The following is a 26,363-nucleotide window of genomic DNA, read 5'->3' as shown; positions in this document are numbered from 1 at the left end:
CAACCACTCTAAGTCCTATGATAAAATTCTACAATCTTAAAGCTTGTGAAGAGTCTCATATAGGCAGTACTTTGCTTCCATAATAGATATAGTAAACAAAATCATATTTTACATACATCCCTAATATAACACTTCCTGTAAATAGAAAGATATATCGGTAAAAGACTTTCTACTATTGGTGCATCCAGTAAAGTGTAAATCCTAATAGCCTATTACTTTATAATGATGAGATCGATTGTATGTAAGTATGTAAACTTTTATACCCTATGAGTAATATTTAATTTTCTTTGCAACTTTCTTATGCTCCACTTCTAGATCATGTTAATAATGTCCAAATATCAATGCAATATAACCAAAATTAGATCCATATAAATATGTACATGGGCTCTCAACATCAGATGCATAGGTTATGAACCTTATTTTCTTTATCTTTATCTTAATTCTTGAATATTAAGTTTTATTGAATTTATCACTTTTTACAATATGAGCACATCTAGAGGAATATTTTTTATCCCAAATTTTGTATTATAGATATAAGCCCCTTAAGACAGTCCAAGTAGCCTCAAGGATCTATTTCTGTGAATCTGAATGTCGATAACATAAACGACTTCACTTGTATCTTACATCTTAAAATTTTAGAATAAAAACTGTTTGGTTTTCTTAAGTGGACTAAAATCATATTGACAAGCAGAATATTATCTATATAATATCAAAATTATAAACTTACTCCCACTAACCTTCAGATATATACATTAATCAATAGCATTTATCTTTAGACCCAAAGAATGTAATTATCCCATTAAAATGAAACACCACTATATGAAAGCCTATATAAGTCCATAATTGAATTTCTTTATTCTACAAATCATATGCACTTATCCACTGACCACAAAAATCCTCAGGTTGTTTTATATAGACCCTTTTCTTTAGATCATCATTAAAAAAGGCCGTTCTTACATCCACCTGATATAGCTCTAAGCCAAAATGAGCTACCACGGTGATGATAATCTTAAAAGAAGAATAGTCAATGCCTTTATTTTTATATAGACCCCTTTGCCACAAGTCTGGCTTTCTATTGTTTGACCTTTTCATTGGGATTCTTTTTGGTCATATAGACCTGTGCAACTTATTTTGTCGCATTCTTTAGGTAGGTCAACTTATTTTTAGGCATAATTGTTATCCATAGAGCCCTGCTCTTCTTTTTATGGCATCCAACTATTATAAGGAGTTCTCACTTTTTGTGGCTTGTAAGAATATCTTAAGGTCATCAACCTTTTCATCCATACCTATCAAATATACCATATAATTTTATATTAATAGATCTCTAGAGAGCTATCCCTTGATCTACTTATGGCAATGGTTAGACAGTTACTTCATCGGCAATGAAAACCTCATGGAGTAAAACTTGATAAAGTGGTGATCCCTCTTGAATGTTATCTCGAGGAATAACAATAGGAATCATCACTTTAGTCTGCTTTACAGACCCAATATTACCTTAAAGACAATGTCTCTAGGTTCTCCACTCCTACTAAATATGCCATTCTCTAGAAATCTAGCTTTATTAGTTCTTATTATCTATGATTTATGAGATGGATAATAAAATCTATACTATTTTTGATCTCTCCAGATAATCAATGAAAAATCACTGATCATACAGAGATCAATTATCTTTTCTTGTGGGTTATGAATTTTGGCTTCAGCTGGACAACCCCATATACACATATATTTCAAAATAAATTTTCTATCAATTTATAACTCATGAGGAGTCTTTTGAACTGCCTTAGTAGGGACTTTATTCAAGATATGTATAGCTGTCTTTATAGCCTCACATCATAAATAAATAGGTATAACAAAATAACTTATCATAATATGAACCATCTTTTTTAAGCATCATATTCTTTCTTTTAGCAACACCATTTTGATTTGGCATGCTTTGACATTATATAATATAATGCCATGTTCTTTTAGGAATTTCGTTAATGGTCCTGATCATTGTTCCATCTCTATTTATTTATCATATTATCCATCACTTCTATTAGATCTAACTACTTAAATCACTTTCTTTGATTATCTCTCTACCTCCATTTCAAAATTTCTTAATGGCCTCAAACATATCAGTCTTATCAAATAGAAGGTATAGATTTATATTGCGAATAGTTATCCGTGAGTGTGATGAAATATTTTTCACCTATTAGATATGGAGAAAAGATTTATATACAATAGTGTAAACGATTTCCAAAGTTCTTTTAATCAAACTGGCATCTTTTTTAAATATGTATGCCTGCTTTTCCTTTCAATACATAATCAAAATCAGTGAAGTTTAATGATCCTAAGATCCTATCCTTCACTAGTCTTATAACTCTTCCTTTAGAGATATGTCTCTCTTTCTAATACTATAACATAAAAAAATTTCAAAAGAATATGAAAACTTACTCCAAGATCTAAGATTATTCTGTAGCATCCAACTATCTTGATAAGTGAATATACTTGATTTTTCATGAGAATAGATTGTTCACTTTCAGTCAGACGCCTTCTTAATAGGAAGCCCTATAATTTGTTGGCAATGGGCACAAATGCACTAGAGTCGATGTACTAAATAGAATTAGAAATATTTACTAAATTGGATTGAAAACACACTCAAGAGTAAAAGGTTATTCTTTTGCAGCAACTCTTCATACTTTATGCAGTTTTTCTTTAAATATATATATATATTTTTTTTTTTACAGAAGAAGCATTTGACAACCTTATTAATAGTTTTACCTAATGCCATAACAAATATTTTTTTCTTTTGCATTGGGTACACTATTTCCTTATCTACTTTTCTATTAACTTGATATGAAGCAAAGTTCATACTCTCTATCTTCTCTTTCTCTCAATCTTTTCTGTATTTGCACACATTTGATCAATAATTCACTAGCTGTCCAATTTTTATTGTGCATACTTGTAGGAGATCTTAAAGAGATCATGCTCTGATGGAAGAGAAGTGAGAGTAAAGTGGACAAAAAAATATCTGATATAAAAATTTTAATATCAGATTATTATGGTGTAATATTTCTTATCTATATAATATGCTCACGGATGTCAGTCTTTGTGTTATTAGAGCTTATTTATTTCTGCTCTACATTATCTAAAAAAATACATACTTTATGACATGAAGGAAAGAATCTCCTAATGTGTCATGTCAGATTTCTTATAGAGCAAAGTAAGTTGAATAGTTCACTCACATTTTTCAAAAATACTCTTTTCTTTTTTAGTATTCTTTCATCCATCAGTGGAGAAAATTTATCCACTTAAAATATCATATTAAGATCAGAACATCCTAATTTGAGTATTATATTACTCTCTTTATTCCAAAAAATTCAATCTATTAAAAAGAAAAATTTTTCTATGCTATTATCAATAATAGTAGGAATTAATGCCGTAACTAATATATGCTCATGATATCATCAAATAATGAGATTAACTAAACTATTATCTGAAATAATCAATATTATTTCAGTAGTAAATTCTAACCTTCCTGTGGGCAGAGATTGCATCACGCATAGAATTTACTAATACTTTATTAATAAGACCAGTAATATAGATATCAAAAATAAAAAATTTTTATACCTGTAGGCCTAGAAAAAAATCTATCCTTAATATCAAGATTACCATCTTATTCCAATTAAATCACAGAAATAATCACTCTCCGTGGGTAAAGTTAATTATCTCTCTAACTTAATTATAATTTTATTCGCATACCATTAAATTTTAATTTATAGTCTTTATGTGATTTTTTCCACATTCAGAATACTGTGGCTACTCTTGAACACAATAAACCCACTAACTTTATATAGTTTTTATTATATCCAAAATATTGTGGCTACTCCTGAATATAATAAACCCACTAATTATATGGCATTGAACAATCCAAATAATTATATAAAATTTTATTATGATTTTTTATCTCTATCATGATCACTATGATAATAGGTCCGTAATTTTTTATTTGCATATAAATAAATTAAAAAAAATATATAAATCGACCATATAATGTCTAAATTTATAATAAAACCATGTAACAGGACCTTATCATAATTATCAAAAAAAATCTTTATATAATTAAGTTTATGATAGGGACTAAATAATAATCTAAGGATCTATATGTAATAAATTTTATTACAGAAATCAAAATACAATTTAATGAATTTTTATGAAATTTGTTATTTTGTTAGGGATTAAATTGAAACAATCTCTAAATTTGCCGATCACATGAAAGAACCTTTATTGAATATATACCTTTTTAGGGGCTTAAATGAAAAAATACCCATTTAGTAGACGGGTCCTACCGGATTTCGGGTTGGGACCCAAAACTCAAAACCCGTTTAATCTGTTCTTCCTCCTTACTCCCCTCTTTCCCAATCAAAACCCTAAATCCCCTTTTGTCGGTGATTAACCACCCATAAACACCGCCGGGGCGGCACGGGACCATCGTTAACCACCGGCGGCTGGCCTGAGATCGCCGTCCCGACTGCCGGTGAGCCAGCGATGGTCCAATTTTGATGGGAGATGGGCGGGTGCAAGATGACCAAACTGGTGGTTTTATCCTCCAAATCCCGGCCAGTGGCCGCCGGAATACCTCAATCGACCGACCGCTGACCTTTTCGGGAACTGAAGACTCCTTTTGCCCCTGATGAGGGAGGGGAAACCGCCGGTTTGCCTTGATCCGGTGGTTCCAACTTTACCGCCTGCGATTTTTTATTTTTATTTTTATTTTTATTTTTTTTTAAACAACGGGCGGGTTGAACGCTGGTGATCTATTCCCCTTCCCCCTTTCCGGTCGGCTATAAAACTTGATTCCGGCCCAGATGGTTGCCGGCGTCGGGTCCGGAGGCGATGAAACCCATCTCCTCTTGAATCTGGACGAGAGACAAAGATGCAGGAGGAGAGATCTCCGACGCCACGGCTTCATGAGACTCGCCTCACCGTCGGTCTGTCCCCGCAGCAGTCGGAGGTCGACCGGAGTCCGGCCACCGTGATGGGAGGAGGAGCAAGGCGGTCGGCCCTCTTCGTCTTCGTTATCCTTTTATTATTTATTTAAACAACAAGTCTAAATCACAGGCCCAAAAATAGCAATACCATGAATGATAGGTGCTGCTACCTTTTTTTTTTCTTACTTTTTGAATAGTACGCCTATCCTCCCCATGTCATTAGTGGATCACCATCCTTTTGACTCCTCCATTAACGGTCTTGGCTTAGGCCAATAGCTCTTTACCTTTTTTATGTAATAATTGCTAAGTCTTATATATCTTTTTGGTATATAAGACTGCACTTTTAGTATTTCAACTTGCATCTTTTTTAGTGCATCGACCTTTAGATCACAGCCTATTTGGATATAATGCAGATAAAAATACAAATCCAAAATATGTGACACAAGAAATAAAATAAAATGAATTTTTTAGGACACTGCTTTAACTCAAGTCGGCATATGGTATTATGATATAAAAATAAAAATAAAAATGTATGCAAGAATCCCCATCCCCCAATTCAATATTAGCTAGCACTGCACAACCGTTGGCCGAGATAACAAGTTGTTTCAAGATCACATTATATCCTTCAAAGAGAGATTTCTCTCTTCTGAGCACGGTATTACTGCAGAGAGAATAACATCATTTGCAATTGAGAATGTGTCTCATTCGTAAACCAAATTGATAACGAACAAAAGTACGGCTAGCATCCAATTAAACTACCAGACTCTAGCAATGTTACTGTCCGTGAATACATCAACATGTACTGTTGACCAACAAATCTGGTCTAAAATGTTGATATTTGTAAAGTGAAATGTATACTATCTGTGTTGGAGTGAGCAAGGTGGTCTCGTAAGGACAAGAAAAAAGAGTGGGGAGAAAAGAATTTTAGGCCGAAGAACATTAAAAGCCATATAAGTTTGTATAGTAATATTGAGTACAAGAGTTTAGCCTTAGCAATAAACGAAAGAAAGAAAGAAAAAGGACCGTATGTGAGCATTGAGAACTGGAGTCAAAACAAAAAACTATGACAAAATGATGAAACTTTTTTTTTGAATAAAGTATTTGCCAAATGACAACTAAGCTCTTATTGAGAGAGGAGATCTCGCACTCGGTTGGCATTTTTGACAGAAAGTAGAATTCGGGTGGAACAAACAAATCAGGTAGTTTACTTCCAATCAAATTTTAACGTTACACGTATCCGTTAAGGGGTAGGGCAATAAGCAATCACAGACATCCATCAACATCATCATATATCTTGTGTTATCAACATATGATTTATTTTTTAATTTTGTGCATAGCCTATTGTCACTAATTAGTTGGAAGTCCTGTACCACAGTAGCTAATTGATGACATTAGCATTAAATTTCCTTGTCACATGGATTAAATCCACATGGGACCTCTGCAATGGTGAGATGTGCCCATAAACTTAATCATCCAACCAACTGCTTAAGTTTATTCTGATCCACCTGGCCTTTGCATGAGTGCCGGTATGCGGGTAAGTCAACGTCATGGTGCAGTGAGTTGGCCACATATGCCCAACCCACTAACAAGGTTATGGGTTAGAAATGCAGAAACCCAGTTATGGGCTGTATGTGCAGTGACCTACGGGGCCTATTCGAGGAAGGCTTCTTCCCATCATCCGGCCTGCTAGCCTTAAAAATACATATAAAAAAATAAAAAAGAAATCACATTTTGAGTTTGCTCTTCCCCTCTTTGAAAAAAAGAGACAAATGATGGTTAAACAACAACAAAAAACCGAGAGCCATGCGAAGTGAACGCATAAACCATGTTGTTATATTTTGATACCAGACATCACTTTTGCTAATTTTGTGAATACATATGAATATGCTGATAATATTTTATTTCTATTTTTATTTTTATATCTATTTTTTAGTTATTTAAATTCTTTCAAACATCATCCTCGAACCATAGGACATAACGATACACATGTAAGCGGGTTACAGCTAGCATTAGCGACACTCAATAAACATTCACCAAAGTATGGACTCAAAGCATTGGTTTGCAGATAATTTAGGACCTAAAGCCTGTAACCCAGTTGCTGTTTGAGCTACGGAAGCCTTCACACTCCAATAGTGAAAGCCCTAAATGTCAAATTATGCTCCATGCACCTGCCCGGCTATCTGGTATTAGTATTATAACCCCATGCACTTCTTAGTTGCCGATAGCCTTTAACAGAGATCACACACAAAACCACCGGACAAAGTTACGGTGCAACATCAAATTACAAGGAACACCTGCATGCCATAAAAGAAAAAAAAATGCAGTACTTTGTATTCCAGGCATTTGAATCTGTTTCACAACATATTTAACATCTGATAACCAGATAAGAACTCAGAACCAATCTTCAAAAAGGCAAATACTGAAATCTAGCATCACTCGTCACCTTTCATTTTGGGCAGCAATGAGACAACCTCAACATGCCACTGCTCACGGGAAGAAACACATTGATTATTGACAGATTTCCTGCAATTATAGCAAACTGTTTCCAAAACATTGGACCAAAACAACCAAACACAGGGAAGACAATCTGTTCCTCAATAAGCTGCCCCCAATTTCAAGCTTACAGAGCTTGTCCCGTGCAGGTGATACATGTTTTGATAAAAGTGTTGCTCTAACATCCAAGTGACATCATAGACAGCTAAGGAATCTAGAATAACACATTTAGCAGCTCAAACAAGCACATATAAAAGAAAATAGATTTTACAATAATAAAATAGCTGCAATACTCATAACATATGTCCAACCATAACATACCCAGCAGATATTTTTCAGTTGTAATAAAAACACAGTCAGGAAAGTCATAAAAACAGAGTCAGGGAACTCTTCAACCATGCTACAATGACAGGCACACCATAGTATAATATCAAACAGGAAAGGTGTCTGGTTATTTGACACAAAGACCTCACAAGGCACTAACAAACCAGGGTCTCAGCAGCGGACATCTGAGAAATCTTCAATTTACCATGTCATATCATCATGACAGCCCCTGAAATGATCCATAGTGATCACTGTGTATCTGTTCGTTTGCTCCTGAAGGCAAAAATAAAACCATCTATCAGCAAAATGAAGATCAACCTGAGAAGTGTAAATCCAAAAAATCATGATATGGAAATGCAAGTGTCTAAAGATCAACAGCAACAGAAAGAAGGCACAAACCCATCACAGTTTTTTTGAAGATATGTGCAGCCCCCGAGGAGCATGTCCGGCCACAGGCAGGGCCAGCACAGGCTCCCCCTGGACCGGATCCAGTTCAAGGTTGGTTGATTGCTAATCAGAATCTTCATAGTATTCTCCATCCGACAGCTCATCAAAAGCCCTTATATCCAACTGATAGCGAAGGATCCCACCAATGCCACCAAAGCCCCTGCAAAACTGAGAGCCCTCTTGAGATTTGTTGGTAACAAACTCGAGAGAGCAACCAAAACGCTTGTACTCATTAGCAAACCACTCCAAGAGAGACATCTTCTCTTGCACCTCCAAATCTGCAGATGTTACAGGATCTCGAAAGTTGTTCTGATCTGCTTCTTGATCCTTGTTATAATGCTTTATAATGACTTCCCCACTAGTGCTGTGCTTTAGCACATATCTGTTGATATCCAAATTTTCCCACACAATTAGGATCTCAACAGCACCCATTTCCAGAGCTTTAAGTGTATCATCTACACCAAAGACATATTTTCCAGTGTCTTGGCTTATCTCCTCAAAATACTTTCCTATCAACTTCTTTTCCTGTATGAACTTGACATTCGATAGAATCTCTGCAGACAATTCAATGGCCTGATTGAAACCATTCTCACCTCCATATGAGACATCAACCACGTTGAGAATCTTAGCCTGTAGGCGAGCATCAAACATGTCAGACTGACTCAACTCTGTCTTAAAATCAGCAGAACCAGCCAAAATTAATCCAGAAACATTTGGTTGACTTGTGGCAGGATTGATGAAGAATTGTGTAGCCAGTTCAGCTGTCTTGCGGACATAGTTATGACGCTTCTCCATACGAAGGCGAGCAAATCGCAATGCCGACTGCCCTCCTCTTCCATGCTTCTTTGGAAGATCCACAGAGAACTTGTGAAGCACTTCACGAGTATTGCCACTTAAAGTACCAAAAAGAGTTCCATTTCCATCCATTACTATGAAACCAAACTTGTCATCAGATTCAAGAAGCTCATTCAGTGCCTCGGTATGAAACTTGTTATCACAGAGGTATAGCGATGCATTAATGGGCTTGAATGGCTCAAAATCTATGGTGACCTTCTTTTCTTTGCCATCTTCAGTAACAATGGTACCCGTATACAGAACTAGTCCATTGGGAGGAACCTTGCTGTAAAGCTTCAATCTCTGCTGCGCAGAGGTAATGGCAGCCAACACAGATTGTCGATTGACTCTGCTTTTGATGTTCGAGGCAGTTCCATATTCATCACCCAACATTTTAGCAACCCGAGAGATTTGATCACGAGGTGGCATGATGAGAGAGATCATGCTAGTGCCATTACCTCGTGCAGTTTCCAACGCCTTAATTAATTTCTTAATCTTCCATATCTCAATATTCTTATTGGTTTCATGTCCATCAGCCATTTTAAGAAAGCCCACAGCACAAAGGGCAGAGTTCTACCTGCACTAATATATTATCCATAAATATATGCTAAGAAGCACATCATGAACAAAATAAAGAATGATAGAAAATGCAATGTAGATAAATAATATTTCTTAAAGAACCACAGTAGACACTCAAATGTTATATAGCATGCTGTGCACAAAATGTTGGAAAGCACAATTGAAAATGTTGGCACAAAATAAGTGATAGTATAATGAAAACAAAATGGAAACAGTAGTGCACCCAATGGTGACAGCACATGTCATGATTTGGTAATTTGATGTACCATACATGATACAACTACTCCAGAGCACATAATTATTTAGGATCATTAAAACCACCTATGTCATAGATCATTGCCCATTTGTTAATAAGATCCAAGACAACCCTATATATCGCACCAAGGCCTTTCTGATGTAGCTGCATGACCATCAACAAATAGATTAATTGCAATGAAAATGAGATATATTCTAGTTCATATGACCTGTTTGTAATTCTGATAAACCAGGAGTCATTTGTGAAGGAACTTGATTAAAAAAGTAATCAGATTCAAAAGGAAATGGCATTCAGCTAGTATACTAGAACTCAAACACAGACAGCTCCTCCTCCTTGACAAAATATGTCCAATCAAATTTGAAGTTTACTCTCTAATGTCAGCAAGTGAAAATCAAAAAAGAAAAAGGTAAGCAAAAAAGCTTTAGGCCCGGTCTCATCACCATAAATATAGGATAAGATCAGATATATCTGAACTCATGCAACATTCCCCTCCTATTCTCGGGTGATCACTTCTCAGTCAGTTCCATAATTAAAATTAATAAATTTTTGCCTTCAAATAGGTGTCAGGTCATATAACAGAGAACCATTCTTAAAAATTCTTTGGTTGATCATAGCATGGTTAATTGGTGTGACATTAATCACTTCAAAAAACTCTTGGGTCAATCACATTTAGTGGTATAAGCATGGACAGAATAAAAAAATATTTAGTATATCAAATGAAAGACGCAGCAGAAATGAACTCCAAGAGTGTACTGATCAATGTATCAGAAAATGTTACTGATAAAACTTTTCCATAGAGTACTGAAGCTACATATATTGGGTCACAATGATGTTGCAGACACATATAACAGGCATCAAGGCTCTTTGTAATTGCCAGGAAAATGTAATAAAAAGAAAGTAGATTCATCCCAAAAAAAGAAAAGAAAAGCAATTGGAAGTCTCCATGTGTTTGGTTGAAATAAGAGTTTTCAGAGAAACTTATGAAGGAAGTGACTAAGATATGTTTAAATTTTTTGATCCAATTCTTTTCTCATTGTTTCTTTCCACACTGCATTTAGGACAACAAAATTTTAGGAGCCTTAGGGAACATTTAACTTTAAAAAAAAAAAAAGATCAAATAATGCATCCAGGCTGTTCTTGTTGTTGCCAACCAATGGATAAGAAGATTCTCCTCCTAAATTTCCTCTCTAATTGTCTCAGGAACCAACAAAACTTAAGAGACAACAATGATAGAATAGGTAACAATTTAACAAAAATAACAAACTAGATAAAGCTTAGATGATACATTGGAATAGAACAAAGTGATCCTAAACATTGAGATGCTTAGCTTGCAGGTTGTGAATGGGGAAGGGAAAGTTTGATAACCCCCATTCATCAATATGGCAAGCAATATCGACAAAAAAAACTAGGGCATTCAAGAGTAGACACAAAGTGATAGGCTTGTCGGGCATGATAACTACATGCAAAATATCACATATGCTGAGTTGCTGACCAAGAATTAAAAAAGAAATCAACATTCATGTAGAAAAACATTAATGAAGGAGTTATAATAGTGTATACCTCAAAAGTTAGGGGGCCTCGGCATGTATGGGTTGGTTAACAAAAATGCAGGTAAAAACCTAAGAACACCTGGCCAAATTTCTGAATTAAGGATCACAAGGCCTATAGAATATCATAAGATGAAAGTACAGACATATCTGTGGTTTGTAAGTTTTTGGCTATGCACATGTCAAGAGGCGAGAGGTACAAGAAATTACAAAGAAAAACTTGGCTAATGTGTTCCACAACATTCAAGATTATAATTCACTAAATTGATAACTTCAGGACTCCTGCTGCTTAAATGACCATTTACACATAGCTTGCATTTTCCTATTAGGCCCTCCACAAAAGGTTCCTCTGTCAATGTGTGTTGTGCAGCTAGCTTGTCCTTCAGCCATGATAACCCTTAAACAGACCTCAAATCTATTGATTTATCATAACAAAGTGAATGTGGACCATTAAAACCACTGCACTGAGTTGACCACCCATTTAGAACCAAGAAGATGGTGGAAAAGTAGAAGATACCACAAACAACTTTTTATTTTAATGAATTGAACTAATATCAATGGAATTCAGAAACATATCCATTAGGAACCAGATTTACATGAATCCAAGACTAAGGCTGATCTAGAAGAGATCTCAGAGATAAAGAAAGAAGTTTGGAAATTAAAAGCAAAAAGAATGCAAAGAAAGACAATTTTCAGTTTAATATTTCCAAGCAGAGAATTGAAGGAAAGATGATAATTAGAGAAGCAAACCACAACAGAGAATAATATTTTTTTATTAAATGATTTTCTAAAATTCCAGCATATGGGGAGGTGTGCTCATTAAGTTTCTCATCCTGGTAGTGACAACATCAACTTCTAATCAGGTTTGTATTTTTTGAGATCTGATAAAACAAACAAGAGAGAACAAGAAAGGATCCGCATGGCTGGTATGCTTAATCTTCAATTCTTTTCTAGGATGACCCCATACCTAAGAGATAAAATTCATCTTATATTGCAGCAACTGTTCTTATCAAAGAATTCCAAATAGAGCACAATTAGTGAGCCTAACTATGCTAATCAAATCTTTAAATTACCATAAGGGACTTCTCCCAATAGCTGTCAACTGAACACATAGTGATCATTCTGTACTCAAAAATAAGTTCCCTTGATATCTTTAATAAAAAATGTTTGAAAAAAAGACAGATCAAATCTGAGCCCAATTTCTTTCCTTTCAAGATGGTCCAAGGGGAAAACTGCATGCTTGCATGACTTGGATAAAGGCTCAAGATTTAGAGAGTTTCAGGATTCAAGTACCCATCATAGCTTCCAACCTTCGAAAAATTCCCTCTTTTCCAGGTTTTCAAAGCTTGATAAGTGGATCATGGATGCGAATAGATTCTTCCTTGTAATATAGTAAAGAAGATAGTAACGTTGGACCAATCAACAAAGAAGGAAAGTAATTTGAATTTTCATGGTCCAGATGCAAAATTGAATTCTTGTCACCAATTTCCAGCAAATGGCTCCAATTGGCTCAATCCCTAGCCCCCTAATCACTAATTCATATGGAAAAGCTTGTTTCCCAGCAACTACAACCTTGGATACCCAACTCTACATCAATGCAAAATAGCATGTAATTCATCAAAGAAACCAAAAGGATTAATCAATTATTATCTATTATCCAGAAAGGATGGGACAATGACTCCAATCAGGCTGATCACCTGTTGCTTTTAGCTGGGAAGCTAGTTTCTTGGCAGCTATAATTAGAAGCATGCAACTTCACAGCAAAATGCAATAACATGCCTTTCAAAGAGAACTGTGTACACCAAAAAATCTCAAACAGTTCAAGTCACACAAATGAGTCGCTGCCCTAAGTCAGCATCCTAACAAACAGCAATATCTCCCCTCAAGTTTGCAATCACTAAGCATGTCCACAAAACTTACTAACTCTATATTACAGGTTTCTTTTTTGCCTAAAAAAAAAATAGCAGATTGAATTCATAAAAGGATTACAGCTGATGTGGTGTATATTTGCCAACCTGACCTCAGTAACTTATCCCAAGTGATGACCTCAGCATGAACCAAGCTGACAGTCTTGGCCGCTCATTAGGCCACCAGCCACGGAAGTCAACTGAACTGTTGACCTTGGTGTTTAACAAGGTGCCAACTTGAACCTTCAGGCTAATCATAGCAAGTTGGCCAACCAAAGATGAAATATCACGTCTCCAATTCAAGTACAATTAAAGCAATTAACCACCATTGTTACTAATGATTCCCGAGGTGGCTCCAAGGTTGGTGTGTTCAGTAGGCGCCAGGATGAAGTTGAGGTTGGGCTAGGCTTGAGTGAGCCGAGGTGGGTGGCACCAATCGGTGGAGGAACTTGCAAATGAAGTCCCTGACCTGAAGCATTTCTAAAGGGGACTTTCTGATGCTCAAGTCAGTAGATAATCAAAGAACAGGGAGAGATAGAGAAAGGAGCGTTTACGATGGATTTTGACTTACCTAGGATCTCCCTTTTCCCCTTTATTTATGGAGAGGGAGCAACATCCCTTCCCGCACTAAGCGGTGGCCGTTATGGAAGGTGCACGTGGATGCACCAGCGAAGATCGCATTCCGCATTCAGGACGCAGGGCAAGCTAGTTGTCACCTAGCTGTCGCATGGATCCTCCTGGTGCGATTAAGATTGTCTTATCTGGCTCACCACGACCAGAGGATTGATCCCCTTCAGAATTAGGTCTTACCAAATTGGCCCAACAGTCTCTTCATTGTCGACAAGGTCCGGTCGATTGGGTCCGACCTTGCATCCTCGACAATGACCGACGTCATAGGAACCTCATATTCAGTCGAGGTCAGGATGACATCCCCAACACTTGGCCCCCACTCTCGAGCTCGAGCTGAAATTGAGGTCGAATGAAGGGAGTTAGATATGTGACCGAGGCCAAGTCATGCTCGGTGACGGGGGTTGTAATAAATGTGTCTCGGTGGGTGAAACAGTGGGCGAATAGCGAGCACCACATGTTGTGATCCTGTTCGTCCAAGCCGCCATCTCTACTGATCTAGGCCGTTGGTGTTGGCCATCAGCAGGAGGTCATGTGCTCCATCCTCGAGCTGCCACCTATCAACCATCTACTGTGGCTAAGTGAATCATCACCTAATTGGAGCCACCTAAAGCCCTATAAATAGTTGGTTCCCCCACGCTTTCATTTTCACTGTTCATTGAGAGAAGGTACTGCCCTTGGTAATTTCCAACCGAATTCTCGGTGATCACTGTCGGCCACCTCAGTCGGAGCTCTGTTTGGTCCGAACTCTTTGAGATCAGCCCCAAGGTCAATTGCGCCCGAGCTGTTTGGTCATATTTCTTCCACGGCATTCTCCAACGTAGGTTAGCTTCTAAGCTCCAATCCTCATAGGTTTTTGTCAATGGTCTTTTATTTTCTCGGCTCTCCCTTCTCTCTGGATGAGCCGATCAGGTACTTCAATAGAAAGTTGGTCCTCAGACCGTGGCTCGTCAAATGACCAGGGGTCCCTAACTCGGGACCACGACCCTACCTCGGATGGTTCCAAGGTGGGAGCAGGGCCGACCTTCGCCCTTACAAAATTGTGTCCATCCTCGCTCGCGAGGATCTGGAGGTTGTACGCCTCCAATTCCATGTTCCTTCCGGGTTCCAGCTGGAGCTCGCTGATCCCGATGATCGGATAGTTGAGCCCCCTCTAGGCCAGATCAAGTTGCACAAGGAGTCACTCAAAGTCGACCTGCGGCTCCCCTTCCACCCCTTCATCGTAGAACTTTTTAGGTCTTTCCAATTGTCCCGAGTTCAGTGGCACCGAACTCATGGCGGTCGATTGTCGCCTTTTTTTTCCATTGTCTCCTCAAAGTCGTGCTGACCATGCACCTCTTTTGAATGTGCTTCATCTTTAAGGAGATCCTACAGAGGTCGGCTGATGGTACATTTCTCCTCGAACGAGATAAAGTCTTATCTAAGGTGCTCCTTTGGTTCACGGATGGTACATTTTTTCTTTGTTTCATCCGAACAGTCATGGGGGTTCAACACCACATGGGTCGGCCTTGGAGGTCGTTGAGCAAGGCTCCAAGGTTGTCCGATGCCGAGGAGTGATCCTTGGACACAATTTATGGGCATGCCATTCCGCCCTTATGGGAGCTCCTTTTCGAGCAGACTCTCTCCAATGTCAGCTTAAGCCCTGCCGGCCCTAGTGGTAAGCTCCTCAGTAGTATAGTTTTTTCTTTAGTTTTTAGCTCATTTTGACTTCTGACTTTGGTTCTTCTTGTTTCAGACATGAGGCCCAAGAAGCTGGAGATGGTCCATCGAAGGTCACGGTCGGGCCCCCAATGCCCAAACGAGGCAAGACCGAAACGATCTTGGTGCAATCGACAGCCGAGACTTCCCATGCCTCAGGTTGAAGCGCAACGCCAAGGAAGGGGACCTTGTAGTTTGAGGTCCAAAACGCCAATCCCCTTCGAGCAGTCGGCCCAGGGTCATAGCCCCCAACTCAGGTGGCCCCTCCAATACCCCAAGGTGAGGCGGGACCTTGGGGATCTTCTGGTTACTCCCCCCACCAGGCCTGGTCTGCGGTGCCGGACCCTTAGTCGGCCCCTGCCAAGGTTGGGAAGGGGTTGCAAAGTTCGAGGTCAAGTTTGCAAGATTATCGAATTGCCTAGGAACTTCGGGCACCATTCTCCCGACCAATATGGAGCTCCTGAAGGCCGAGCAGCCTGGGTTCCATACCAAATACTCCTACCATTCAATCCTTCAAATAAGTCTAATCTGCCCCTCTGTTTATTCCTTCGCAACTGTTTTAACCTCCTTTCCTTTTCAACTCATCCGCCACTTCAAGTACTTCGTCGAGTCGTTGAAGGTGACCAGGAAGGCTACAGAGGAGGTCAAGGCCAAGGGGCAGTCGAGGCAGAGGTGGTCTAGACATAGGCGGCCAAGGACAAAGCTCGAAGGGCCGTCCTCGAAGCCAGCCAAGAGATTTGCGGCCTTAACATGAAGCTTAGAGAGACCAAGGAGAAAGCGGCCCAGGCTAAGGCTTGAGTCGTCGAAGCCCTCCGTGGTGTCGACATTAAGTGGGGGGAAGAGCTCCAGGCTACAAAGAAAAGGGTGGTTGTGGAGTTCCACACCTTGGTCGAGCTTCAGGAGAAGACCGAGTTCGCCATTGACTCATACCTGGAGGGTGTGGTGGATTGCCAGGCTCGAGTATAGTGTCTCTTCCTCGAGCTTGACCTTAGCTACCTAGACGACGACGACGTGGAACTGGCCAAGGTCAAGGTGATCGTTGAAGTTGAATCCCAAGAAGTCACTGATGCAGAGGTCATCAATGCTACCATCCCGATCCCAGTTACTACCGATGAGGAAACTCCCCTGCCAGTCGATGTCTAAGCTTTTGATGGCTTTTATCTTTTTTCTTGTCCTTTTGTAGGTATTGCTTGGGCCTGTCCAAGCATACTTTTCAACTCAGTCTTGCCCGACCTTTTTTGTCATGACTTTCTAGTGATGAAGTTTTCTCCTTACAAGTGGTTGTGTTCGTATGCGAACGAGGATCACTTCGTCTTGCACTTCACCATAGGGACCCATTGGGTTTTTTCTACAACCCAAGTCAAACATCGCTGACCTCGCACTCGAACAAGGTCGGCCTATCTTCAACTCGACTTGCACTCAAACAGGAGCTTGGGGATCCCACTCGAGGGTATCCCACGTGGCCCAGATCAAGCATCTCCAACCTTGAGCTCGGACAAGGTTGACTCGTCTTCAACTTACACTCAAAGGAGGACCTTAGGGATCCCGCTCGGGGGTATCCTAAATGGCCTAGGTCGGGCATCTCCGACCTCATCCTCGGACGAGGTTGAATCATCTTCGACTCGACTTGCACTCAGGCAAGGAGCTTGGAGATCCCACTCGAGGGTATACCAAGTGGTCCAGATCGAGTATCTCCGACCTCGCACTCGAATGGGATTAGCTCATCTTCAGCTTGACTCACACTCGGACAAGGAGCTTGGAAATCCCAATCGGGGTATCCCAAGTGGCCCAGATTGAGCATCCCCGACCTCACTCAAACGAGATCGACTCGACTCGCACTTAGGCGTGGAGCTTGAGAATCCACTCGAGGTATCCCAAGCGACCCAGATCGAGCATCTCCGACCTTGCACTCAGATGAGGTCGACTCAACTCGCACTTTGGCGAGGAGCTTGGGGATCCCACTCCAGGTTATTCCAAGTGGCCTAGGTCAGGTATCTCATATCTCATGCTCGAACATGGTCAACTCGTCTTCGGCTTAACTCGCACTCGAACAAGGAGCTTGGGGATCCCACTCGAGGGTAACCCAAGTGACCCAGATCAAGCACCTCCAACCTCACACTCGGACAGGGTCGGCTCATCTGACTCGACTTTCACTCGGATGAGGAGCTTAGGGATCCCACTCAGGGGTATCCCTAGTGGCCTAGATCGGACATCTCCGACCTCATGCTCGGATAAGGTCAACTCATCTTCGACTTGAGCACTTGGGCAAGGAGCTTGGGGATCCCACTCGGGAGTATCCCAAGTAGCGTAGGTTAGGCAATGGGCATCTTCGATCTCATGTTAGGACGAGGTTAACTTATCTTCGACTCAACTCGCACTCTGACAAGGAGCTTGGGGATCCCACTCAGGTATCCCAAGTGTCCTAGGTCGGGCATCTTCGATTTCGTGTTCAGACGAGGTCAACTCAACTCGCACTCTGGCGACGAGCTTGGGGATCCCATTCGGAGGTATCCCAAGTAGCCTAAATCGGGCATCTCCGACCTCGTGCTCAGACAGGTTGGCTCGACTCGCACTAGGACGAGGAGCTTGGGGATCCACTCGAGGGGGTCCCAAGTGGCCCATATCAAGCATCTTTGACCTCACGCTCAGACAAGGTCAGCTCGTCTTCAGCTCGACTCACACTCGGACGAGCTTAGGGATCCTACTTGAGGGTATTCCAAGTGGCCTAGATTGGATCTCTGACCTCGAGAGCAGGATCGGCTCGACTCACTTGATCGAGGAGCTTAGGGATCTCGCTCGGGAGTATCCCCAGTGGCCTAGATCGGGCATCTCCAACCTCATGCTCGGATGGGGTCTGTTTGTCTTCGGCTCGACTCGCACTTGGCGAGGAGCTTGGGGATCCCACTCAAGGGTATCCTAAGTGACCTAGGCCGGGCATCTCTGATCTCCTACTCGAACGAGGACGGCTTGTCTTTGGCTCAACTTAGACACATCCTACCAGCTTTCATTTGGAGCACATAAAGCTGGTCCAAGTTTGAGGCCTTTTGTTTATTGTAGTCAAAGAATACATCATTGAGAATAGGTTCGCATATTTTTGAAATTCCAAGTCCAAAGAATTAAAGTTCTGTCCAAATGCTGAAGTTGATAAGTTCCTGACCGAACCACATCATCGATCCAATATAGGCCTTCCCAGTTTGACGATACTTCCCTTGTTCTCCTAGTTGAGATACTTATGCCCTTCGAAGGACAAAAAGTCCCACTCAGAATCTCCTGATCGACCCTTGAATAGTAATATCGAACAACCTTTTATTGATAGGCCGCCATCTAAAGCCATGCACGTTCTCAGATTTTTTTCTTAATAGATCCAGGTTCGCGTGGAGGCCCTCTAAATTATTCCCCAAGTGCAAGTTCTCGATCCGAAGTGATGGAAGGCTGATCTTAAGGGGTATGACTGCTTCAATCCCAAAGGCAAGGTTGAAGGGAATCTCTCCAGTGGGGATTTGTTGTGTCGTCCGATACACCTACAGCACGTGTTCTTCCATCCAGAGGCCCATAGCTCGGTCCAACCTAATCTTCAGTCCTTGTAGCAAAGTTTGGTTGGTTACCTCAGCGTTTTCATTGCTCTGTGAATGGACCATCAAGGTTAGACGATGTATGATTCCGAGCTCTTCGCAAAATTTTTTGAATTTTATGTTGTGGAATTAGCGGTCATTATCAATGATGACCTGTGGGAGTCCAAACCGACAGATGGACTTTCAGATGATGTCATGGACTTTGGCTTCAATGATACAAGCTAGTGGCTCAGCCTCGACCCACTTCATAAAATAGATGATGGAAATAAGTAGAAACTTCCGCTATGCAGATGCCATAGAGAATGAGCCATGGATGTCCATCCCCCACCGCAAGAAGGCCCAGGCCGCAATGATCAGCGTTAAGGGAGCTAACGGACGACATTGTATGCTAGCATTCCATTCACACTAGTCGCATCTCCATACTAAGTCTGCTGCATCTTACTGAATGATCGGCCAAAAGTACCCTTGCCTCCAAAAGTCAGAACCATGGGGGCTAATGACCTACCCCCCATATGAGTAGCCCGGATGCCTTCATGCACCTCCTAGAGCACGTAGTCAGCTTCAGACGAACCCAAGCAGCACAACATGGGCAAAGAATAAGCACTTTTATACAATTTCCCATCATAGAGGATGTAGTGGGGCACTTGGCATCTAAATTTCCTTGCCTCATCATGGTTGGCAAGGAGTACTCCAGCTCCAAATACTACAAGTTGGGATCTATCCAGCTTGATTCTATACTGACCTACCTCACTTGAGCTTCTTCTTCGGTGCTTAGCTTGTCCAAGACTTCGAAGTATGAGCTCTTCTAGAGGTCAATCACCCTTGACATGGTGAGCTTTGCAGGAGGTCAACCTCGCATTTTCAATCCTCGAGATTTGCTGGACTTTAAAGTCATGAAAGTTGAGGAGAGATCCTTCACTTTCTGTAGGTATTTGATCATGCCAGATTCTCACACCTCATATTCTCCCCATACTTGACCAATGACGAGCTGTGAATCACTGTGGACCTTCAGGTTTTGCATTCCTAAATCCCTGGCAATCTTGAATCCAATAACAAAGGCCTTATATTAGGCTTCATTATTCAAAGTTTAGAATGCGAAGCACAGAGCATGTTCCACGACAACTCCTATCGAACTGGTGAGAATCAGTTTGGCTCCGAAACCTACCGCACTGGAGGACCCATCTACATGTAAGAGCCAGCACTCTCCAGGCTCTTTTTTCTCCGATTCTTTCTCGGGGGCTTCCTCCTCTTTCGGGATGGTGCATTCCAAAATAAAGTTGACGAGGACCTATGCTTTGATGGTCGGCCAAGACTGATACCTCACATTGAATTTTTCGAGCTCAACTGCCCACTTGAAAAACTAGCCTAAAGTCTCTAGTCGATGAAGGATTGCTTTCGTTAGTTGGTCAGTCAGGACAACCACCATATAATCTTGAAAGTAGGGATGTAGCTTTCTCACCGAGATTACCATCTTCTCAAGCCTGAAATATCTGACCTCTGCATCGTAAAGAACTCTACTGATGTAATAGACTGGCTTTTGTAGGATTCCCTCCTGCTAGACAAGTACCAAGCTGACCGCTGATAGGGGGGCCATAAGATACAAGTACAACTCGCTTTAGGTTCGGACTTAGTGAGAAGTGAAGGGGAGCCAAGGCACTGCTTTAGCTCATCAAATGCGGTCTAGCATTCCTCAGTCCATCGGAAGTTCTTCGTTTGCTTGACTTTAAAAAATGACAAGCTTTTCTCGATCGATCTAGATGCGAACCTACTAACAGCTATCCTCCCGATCAAGTGTTGTACCTCCTTAATTATCTTCGACAAGGCCATCTCTCTTAGTACTTGAATCATCTCAGGATTTACCTCAATCCTTTGCTGTGACACCATAAGACCGAAGAACTTATCGGAGGTTGACTTCGAAAACACACTTGATCAAATTAAGTTTCATTCGAAATTGCCAGAGCATTGCAAAGGTCTCCACGAGGTCGACTATATGTTGGTCTACAGCTCAGCTCTTGAACATGTCATCTATGTGGATCTCCATATTTCTCCCAATTTGCTTTTTGAAAATTTTGTTCACAAGCCTTTGATAAGTCGCTCTCGCATTTTTTAAGCCAAACGACATAATCCTCTAATAAAAAAGACCACAATCAATAGTAAAAGCTGTTTTCTCCTCGTCCTCGCGCACCATAGGGATTTGATTATATCTCAAGAAGGCATCTATGAAAGAGAGGAGTTGGTGGCCCAAGGTGGCATCCACGAGCTGATCAATTCGAGATAGTGGGTAGCTATCCTTTGGACACATCTTGTTGAGGTCGATATAATTGATCCATACGCACCATTTCCCATTTGCCTTTTTGACAAGAACCACGTTCATTAGCCACTCCGAATAGTTGACTTCTCAAATGAAGTTGGCTTTTGAGAAGCTTGTCCACCTCATGTTCAATCACCTTCTGTCACTCCAAAGTGAAACTCCACTTCTTCTATCTGACTGGTTAGTGCCCTAGATCCACATCCAATCGATGCATCATCACATCAGGGTCAATGCCAAGCATGTCTGAGATCGACCAGGTGAAGACATCAGCATTCGCACATAAACATCAAGTGAGATGCTATCGAACTGCTTCATCTAGGCACGAGCCGTCTGAACAATTTTGGTCGGATCAGCTTCCTCCACTAACATCAGGACAAGGTCCTCGACTGGTTCTCATTTATCTAGCTTGTCTTGCATGTCAAGATCTTCAATAGGTAGGGACACCATAGGGTCTTTCCCACATAAGGTTGCCATATAGCACTGCCTCACCAATGCTTGGTCTCCTCGTACTTTGTTGACCCCAGTTTCAATTAGAAACCTCATCAACAAGTGATACATCAATGCGATAGCCTAGAATGCATTAAGCTCCAATCATCCCAGTATAGCATTGTAAGCCAAGGAGACTCTTACGACCAAGAAGTTGAGATGAACGATCGATTGATATGGTGACCATCCTGTGGTCACTGATAGGATGATAAGCCCTTCTACAAGTACGGCATCTCCAAAAAAAACCAACAAGGGGGGAGTCTAACCTCCCGAACCGATCTCGGATTAGTCCCATTCTTGAGAAGGCATCGTAAAACAAAACATCCGCTAGACCTCTATTATCAACCAAAATACAACATACATCATAATTCGCGACATTAAAGACACTATAACTGCATCATCATGTGGAGATTCCACTTCTTGGAGGTCGATCTCAGGAATGTGATGACATCCTTTGTCCTCTGCCTTTTTGAAGCATCTTCTCCAATTCGATCATGGCTCCTGGTCAGGCTGCCAAGGTGCCCCGGAGATTGTATTGATGACGTCCATAATTTTTTGATTCTGAGGATTCCTTTCGAGCCACAGGGGCTCAACTTGTGCATCATCGTGATTTGGCCACGTGTCTACGTATCGCCTGAGCCGACCTCTCCTAATGAGTACTTCGATCTCATCACACAGCTGCATACACTCCTTGGTGTCGTGATGATGGTCGCGGTGGTACCGACAGTATTTTCGAACATTACGCCTATAGCCCGAAGTTAACATGCTCCGAGATCGAGGTCAATCTTCTTCTCTTTCTATCTCCATGATTATTTGGGCCCGAGGCATATTTAAAGGTGTAGGTCTCATACTTCCGAGGAGTGCAAGACCAGCAGTTACAAGAAGGCATCTTGGATTGGTTATTACAGGGAGGGATCCTCGATCGCCGTGACTTCCTCGCACTTCGACAGCTCTCCCACCTTGACTTGCTCTTTTTGTCCTCATTGCAGTCTCTTCCTTCTTGAGGCTTCTCAACTGGCAATTCTTTGTGTAGCTCCATCGCCTCTTTGGCATTGGCATACTTCTCCATTCAAGCCAGCTTTTCAACGAAGTCCTTAGCATACCTCTTCTCTAAAGAGAAGAGGAATAAGTTCTTTCTAAGATCATCTTTGAGTGAGATCATGATGACCGAAGGATCCAGATCACGCACTTCCAAGGTAGCAGCGTTGAGGTGGCTCATGTAATTCCTGAGGGATCCATCTTTCCTCTATTTGATGTCAATGAGAGAATCCAAGCTGTGGCCCTGCTGCCGAATGCTAACAAAGTGCACCAAAAAAACTTGATTGAGCTGCTTGAAAGAGTCGATCGAACCTGATTGGAGGCTGGAGTACCAGTACCTTGCAGCCTTCCAAATATAAGAGGGAAGGCTCAGCAAAGAATGCCGTCAGTTACTCCATAGAGAAGCATGAGAGCCTTAAAGCTCTCTAGATGATTGATGGGATCAATGGTCCCATCGTAAGACTCCAATTGTAGCATTTTGAACCAAGGTGGCATTGGTTCATCCATGACCCTCTTGGTAAAAGGTGAATCAGTTGAAGTTTGGTTCACCGTTTTAAAGCTGTGCCCGACCTTGAAGTGCCTCGATCCGTGGTTCATCTCTCGAAGTTTTCTTTCTACCTCGACGTCTCGGACAGTTTGGTGGTCCAAGGGCCGAGGTGAAAAATGTCTTAGGATCAAGTCTTTCCCCAATCATGGGCTCGAAGAGCGCCTTCTGGGTCTATGATCAGGGCTTCCAAGTCGACTATGGCGGCTAGGATGCCTCTACCTTGGACTGCGAAGAAGAGATTGCTGACCTAGAAGTTGGGCTAAGGCCTATCAAGGCGGTGCACACAGCGGTTGAGACGTAATCATTTGCTGCATCCTTTGTACTACATCAGTGAGGGCCTGCACCTGTTGGATAGCAGATTGAACTGCTCATTGATCACCACAAGTGTCTGCTAAGATAGAGCCGATGCTTCAATGGGAGCAGGCGCTGCAGGTTCTGGCTGAGCACCATTAGAGCAGCACGAAGCGTTCGATGTTCCTCTTCGAGATCTCATGATGGTCGAAAAAGATTCTTTCACAAATAGGGCTGTAAATGATTCTTCTTCTGGCACCAATCTATTGCCGTCGATTTTCAAGCATATTTCGAGGTCGGTGGACTCAACGACACCGAGCTGAAGTTGAGATCAGCCAAGATTGGAGTGAACTGAGGTGGGTGGGGCCAATCGATGGAGGAGAAACCTGCAAATGAAGCTTCTGACCGAAATTATTTTCAGAGAATCCTCCGACACTCAAGTCAGTAAATAATTGGAGAACAAAAGAGACAGAGAGAGGAGCATCTACGATGGGTTTCAACTTACCTTGAATCTCCCTTTTCTCCTCTATTTATAGAGAGGGGGCAACGGCCCTTCCTGCACTGAGCGCTAGCCGTTATCTATTGAAAATCATGTTTTCTATTCGAGATGCAGGGCAAGCTAGCTGTCGTCTGGCTGTCACGTGGATCCTTCCTAATGTGATTGAGATTGCCTTATCTAGCTCACCATCAGAGGATCGATCTTCTTCTGGATTAGAAGGTCTTACCTAATTGGGCCAACCCTCTTTTCGTTGTCGATGAGCTCAGGTTGGCTAGACCAGACCTTGCATCCTCAGCAGCGGCCAATCTCATAGGAACCTTGGATCCAGCTGAGGTTAGGATGACACCCCAAACAACCATTAAAGGCGAGACCTGCCAATTGAGAAGCAGTTATGGCTCATCCCAGGCAGGTCATTTGTTACTACACAATTAGTGCAGTTAATGCTCACCACCTGCACAAGTTGGAACCATCACCAAGCAGTTAAGCCCCGCTTCTGCCATACTCAGTAAAACCCCGCTTCTGCCATACTCAGTAACGGGCGTCAGCTCTCTTTCTATATAAGAGGTCAGGGGGACCCAAGGTAAGTCTATTCTAAGATCTCACACACCCTCTCATTCTCTGCAACTCTCCCAAATTTCTCCTGTGCATCTGGAATCCAGAGAGTCCCCTGCCCAACAAATCCTGGTCAGACCGAAGCCGCCAAGACTCTCCCAGCAGAACTTTTTAACTCAGAGCATACCTCACCGCTTCACCTCAGATTCCATCCGACCTCAGCGATTTAGCTCAGATTTTGGCGACAACAGTAGCCACAAGCAAAATCATCCTACTGGTTCTATATCCCTTGGGGATTTTAAGAAATCCCATACAAGCCAACAGAATCAAACAAAACATAGAACAAACAGACACAAATTAAAATAAAAAGTGAAAATCCTAGCATTTAGGAATTATAGGATTTCCCTCGCAAAACCAAAAAAAGAAAAAGGAAATTCATCAATCAAGAATCACCAATACATACTCATGGATCTAAACCGGATTCATGAGAAATCTAAAGAAAAATCCAGATCAAAGAAGCAGCAGATTAAGATAGGATCAAAGAGAAACGGATTAAAATCCTAACAATATCAATCAACAATTATAGCAAATAAAAAATTAAGACAAATCCTTAGAGCGATCGGAGGACAATAGAATCAGTAAGGGGAAAAACGATAGAAAAGAGAACGGAAGAGATGACCTCGGAGGGCTGCAGCGATCTTTGGTCTTGGGTCCGAAAGGCCGCAGTGCTTCAGGGAACTAGATATTTATGCCGGGGGAGCGGAGAAACCTGTCCTTCTAAAAGCATTATCGAGGCCCTCATGGCCGTCGGACTTTTTTCGATCTAACGGTCTAAAACTTTTCAACTTATTAATAAAAGAGTGTTAAAATAATAAAGGGGACAGTGCGGTACCCGGTTTAGATTTCGGGATGTCGTATATCCGCGTAAATGCTCCACGGCCCTCTCGCCTTTACGTATCCTGTTCAAAAGCCGCCGCCCGCCTGTCCGAACCCAAGCATTTCGGATAAATCCGAATCTGATTTCTAAGCCCGACGGCTCAGATTAGATGTCAAATTTGAGCCCGTATATTAGACAGACAGAACTCGAAATTAAAATGATTTAACCCGAACCCATCCAACCCCAATTATTCATATAATATATATAAGGGTGGCAAATTGATCGATCCATCGAATATCCGATCTGTCGTGATCCAATTAAAATCTAAAATAAATATAAATTTTATAAAAAAATATTAAAAATAGATTCGAAATGGATATACTTGATGATATATCCTAATAATATATATATATATATATATATATATATATATATATATATATATATTGTTGCCGTCAAAACTGAGGTCGATGTGGTTGGATCAGTCTCCTTCGGATAAGACAAAGTG

General features: G+C 41.2%; 1 protein-coding gene across 3 annotated transcripts; it reads right to left on the bottom strand.

Moving 5' to 3' along the window:
- Positions 1-7,714: 7,714 nt before the first annotated feature.
- Positions 7,715-25,813, bottom strand: LOC105045330 (eukaryotic peptide chain release factor subunit 1-3). 3 transcript variants are annotated; one of them, XR_832043.4, is made up of 3 exons: positions 25,658-25,813; positions 8,187-9,645; positions 7,715-8,060 (listed from the first exon to the last, which is right to left on the bottom strand). XR_832043.4 is itself a non-coding variant. In XM_010923570.4 (2 exons), exon 2 carries the CDS (start codon positions 9,606-9,608, stop codon positions 8,298-8,300), a length of 1,311 nt encoding a protein of 436 aa, XP_010921872.1. In that variant the 5' UTR covers positions 9,609-9,645; positions 25,658-25,813; the 3' UTR covers positions 8,186-8,297. The 3 variants fall into 3 exon arrangements, 1 of the variants encoding a protein (XP_010921872.1); XR_003800920.2 differs by having other exon boundaries at positions 8,187-9,650; positions 25,658-25,755; XM_010923570.4 differs by lacking the exon at positions 7,715-8,060 and having other exon boundaries at positions 8,186-9,645.
- Between the last annotated feature and the right edge of the window lie 550 nt (positions 25,814-26,363).

This window comes from Elaeis guineensis, chromosome 5 (assembly GCF_000442705.2).
Source record: "Elaeis guineensis isolate ETL-2024a chromosome 5, EG11, whole genome shotgun sequence".
Classification (NCBI taxonomy): Eukaryota; Viridiplantae; Streptophyta; class Magnoliopsida; order Arecales; family Arecaceae; genus Elaeis; species Elaeis guineensis.
Note: the sequence above shows the minus strand (reverse complement) of the source record. Positions and strands in the feature narration are given on the sequence as shown.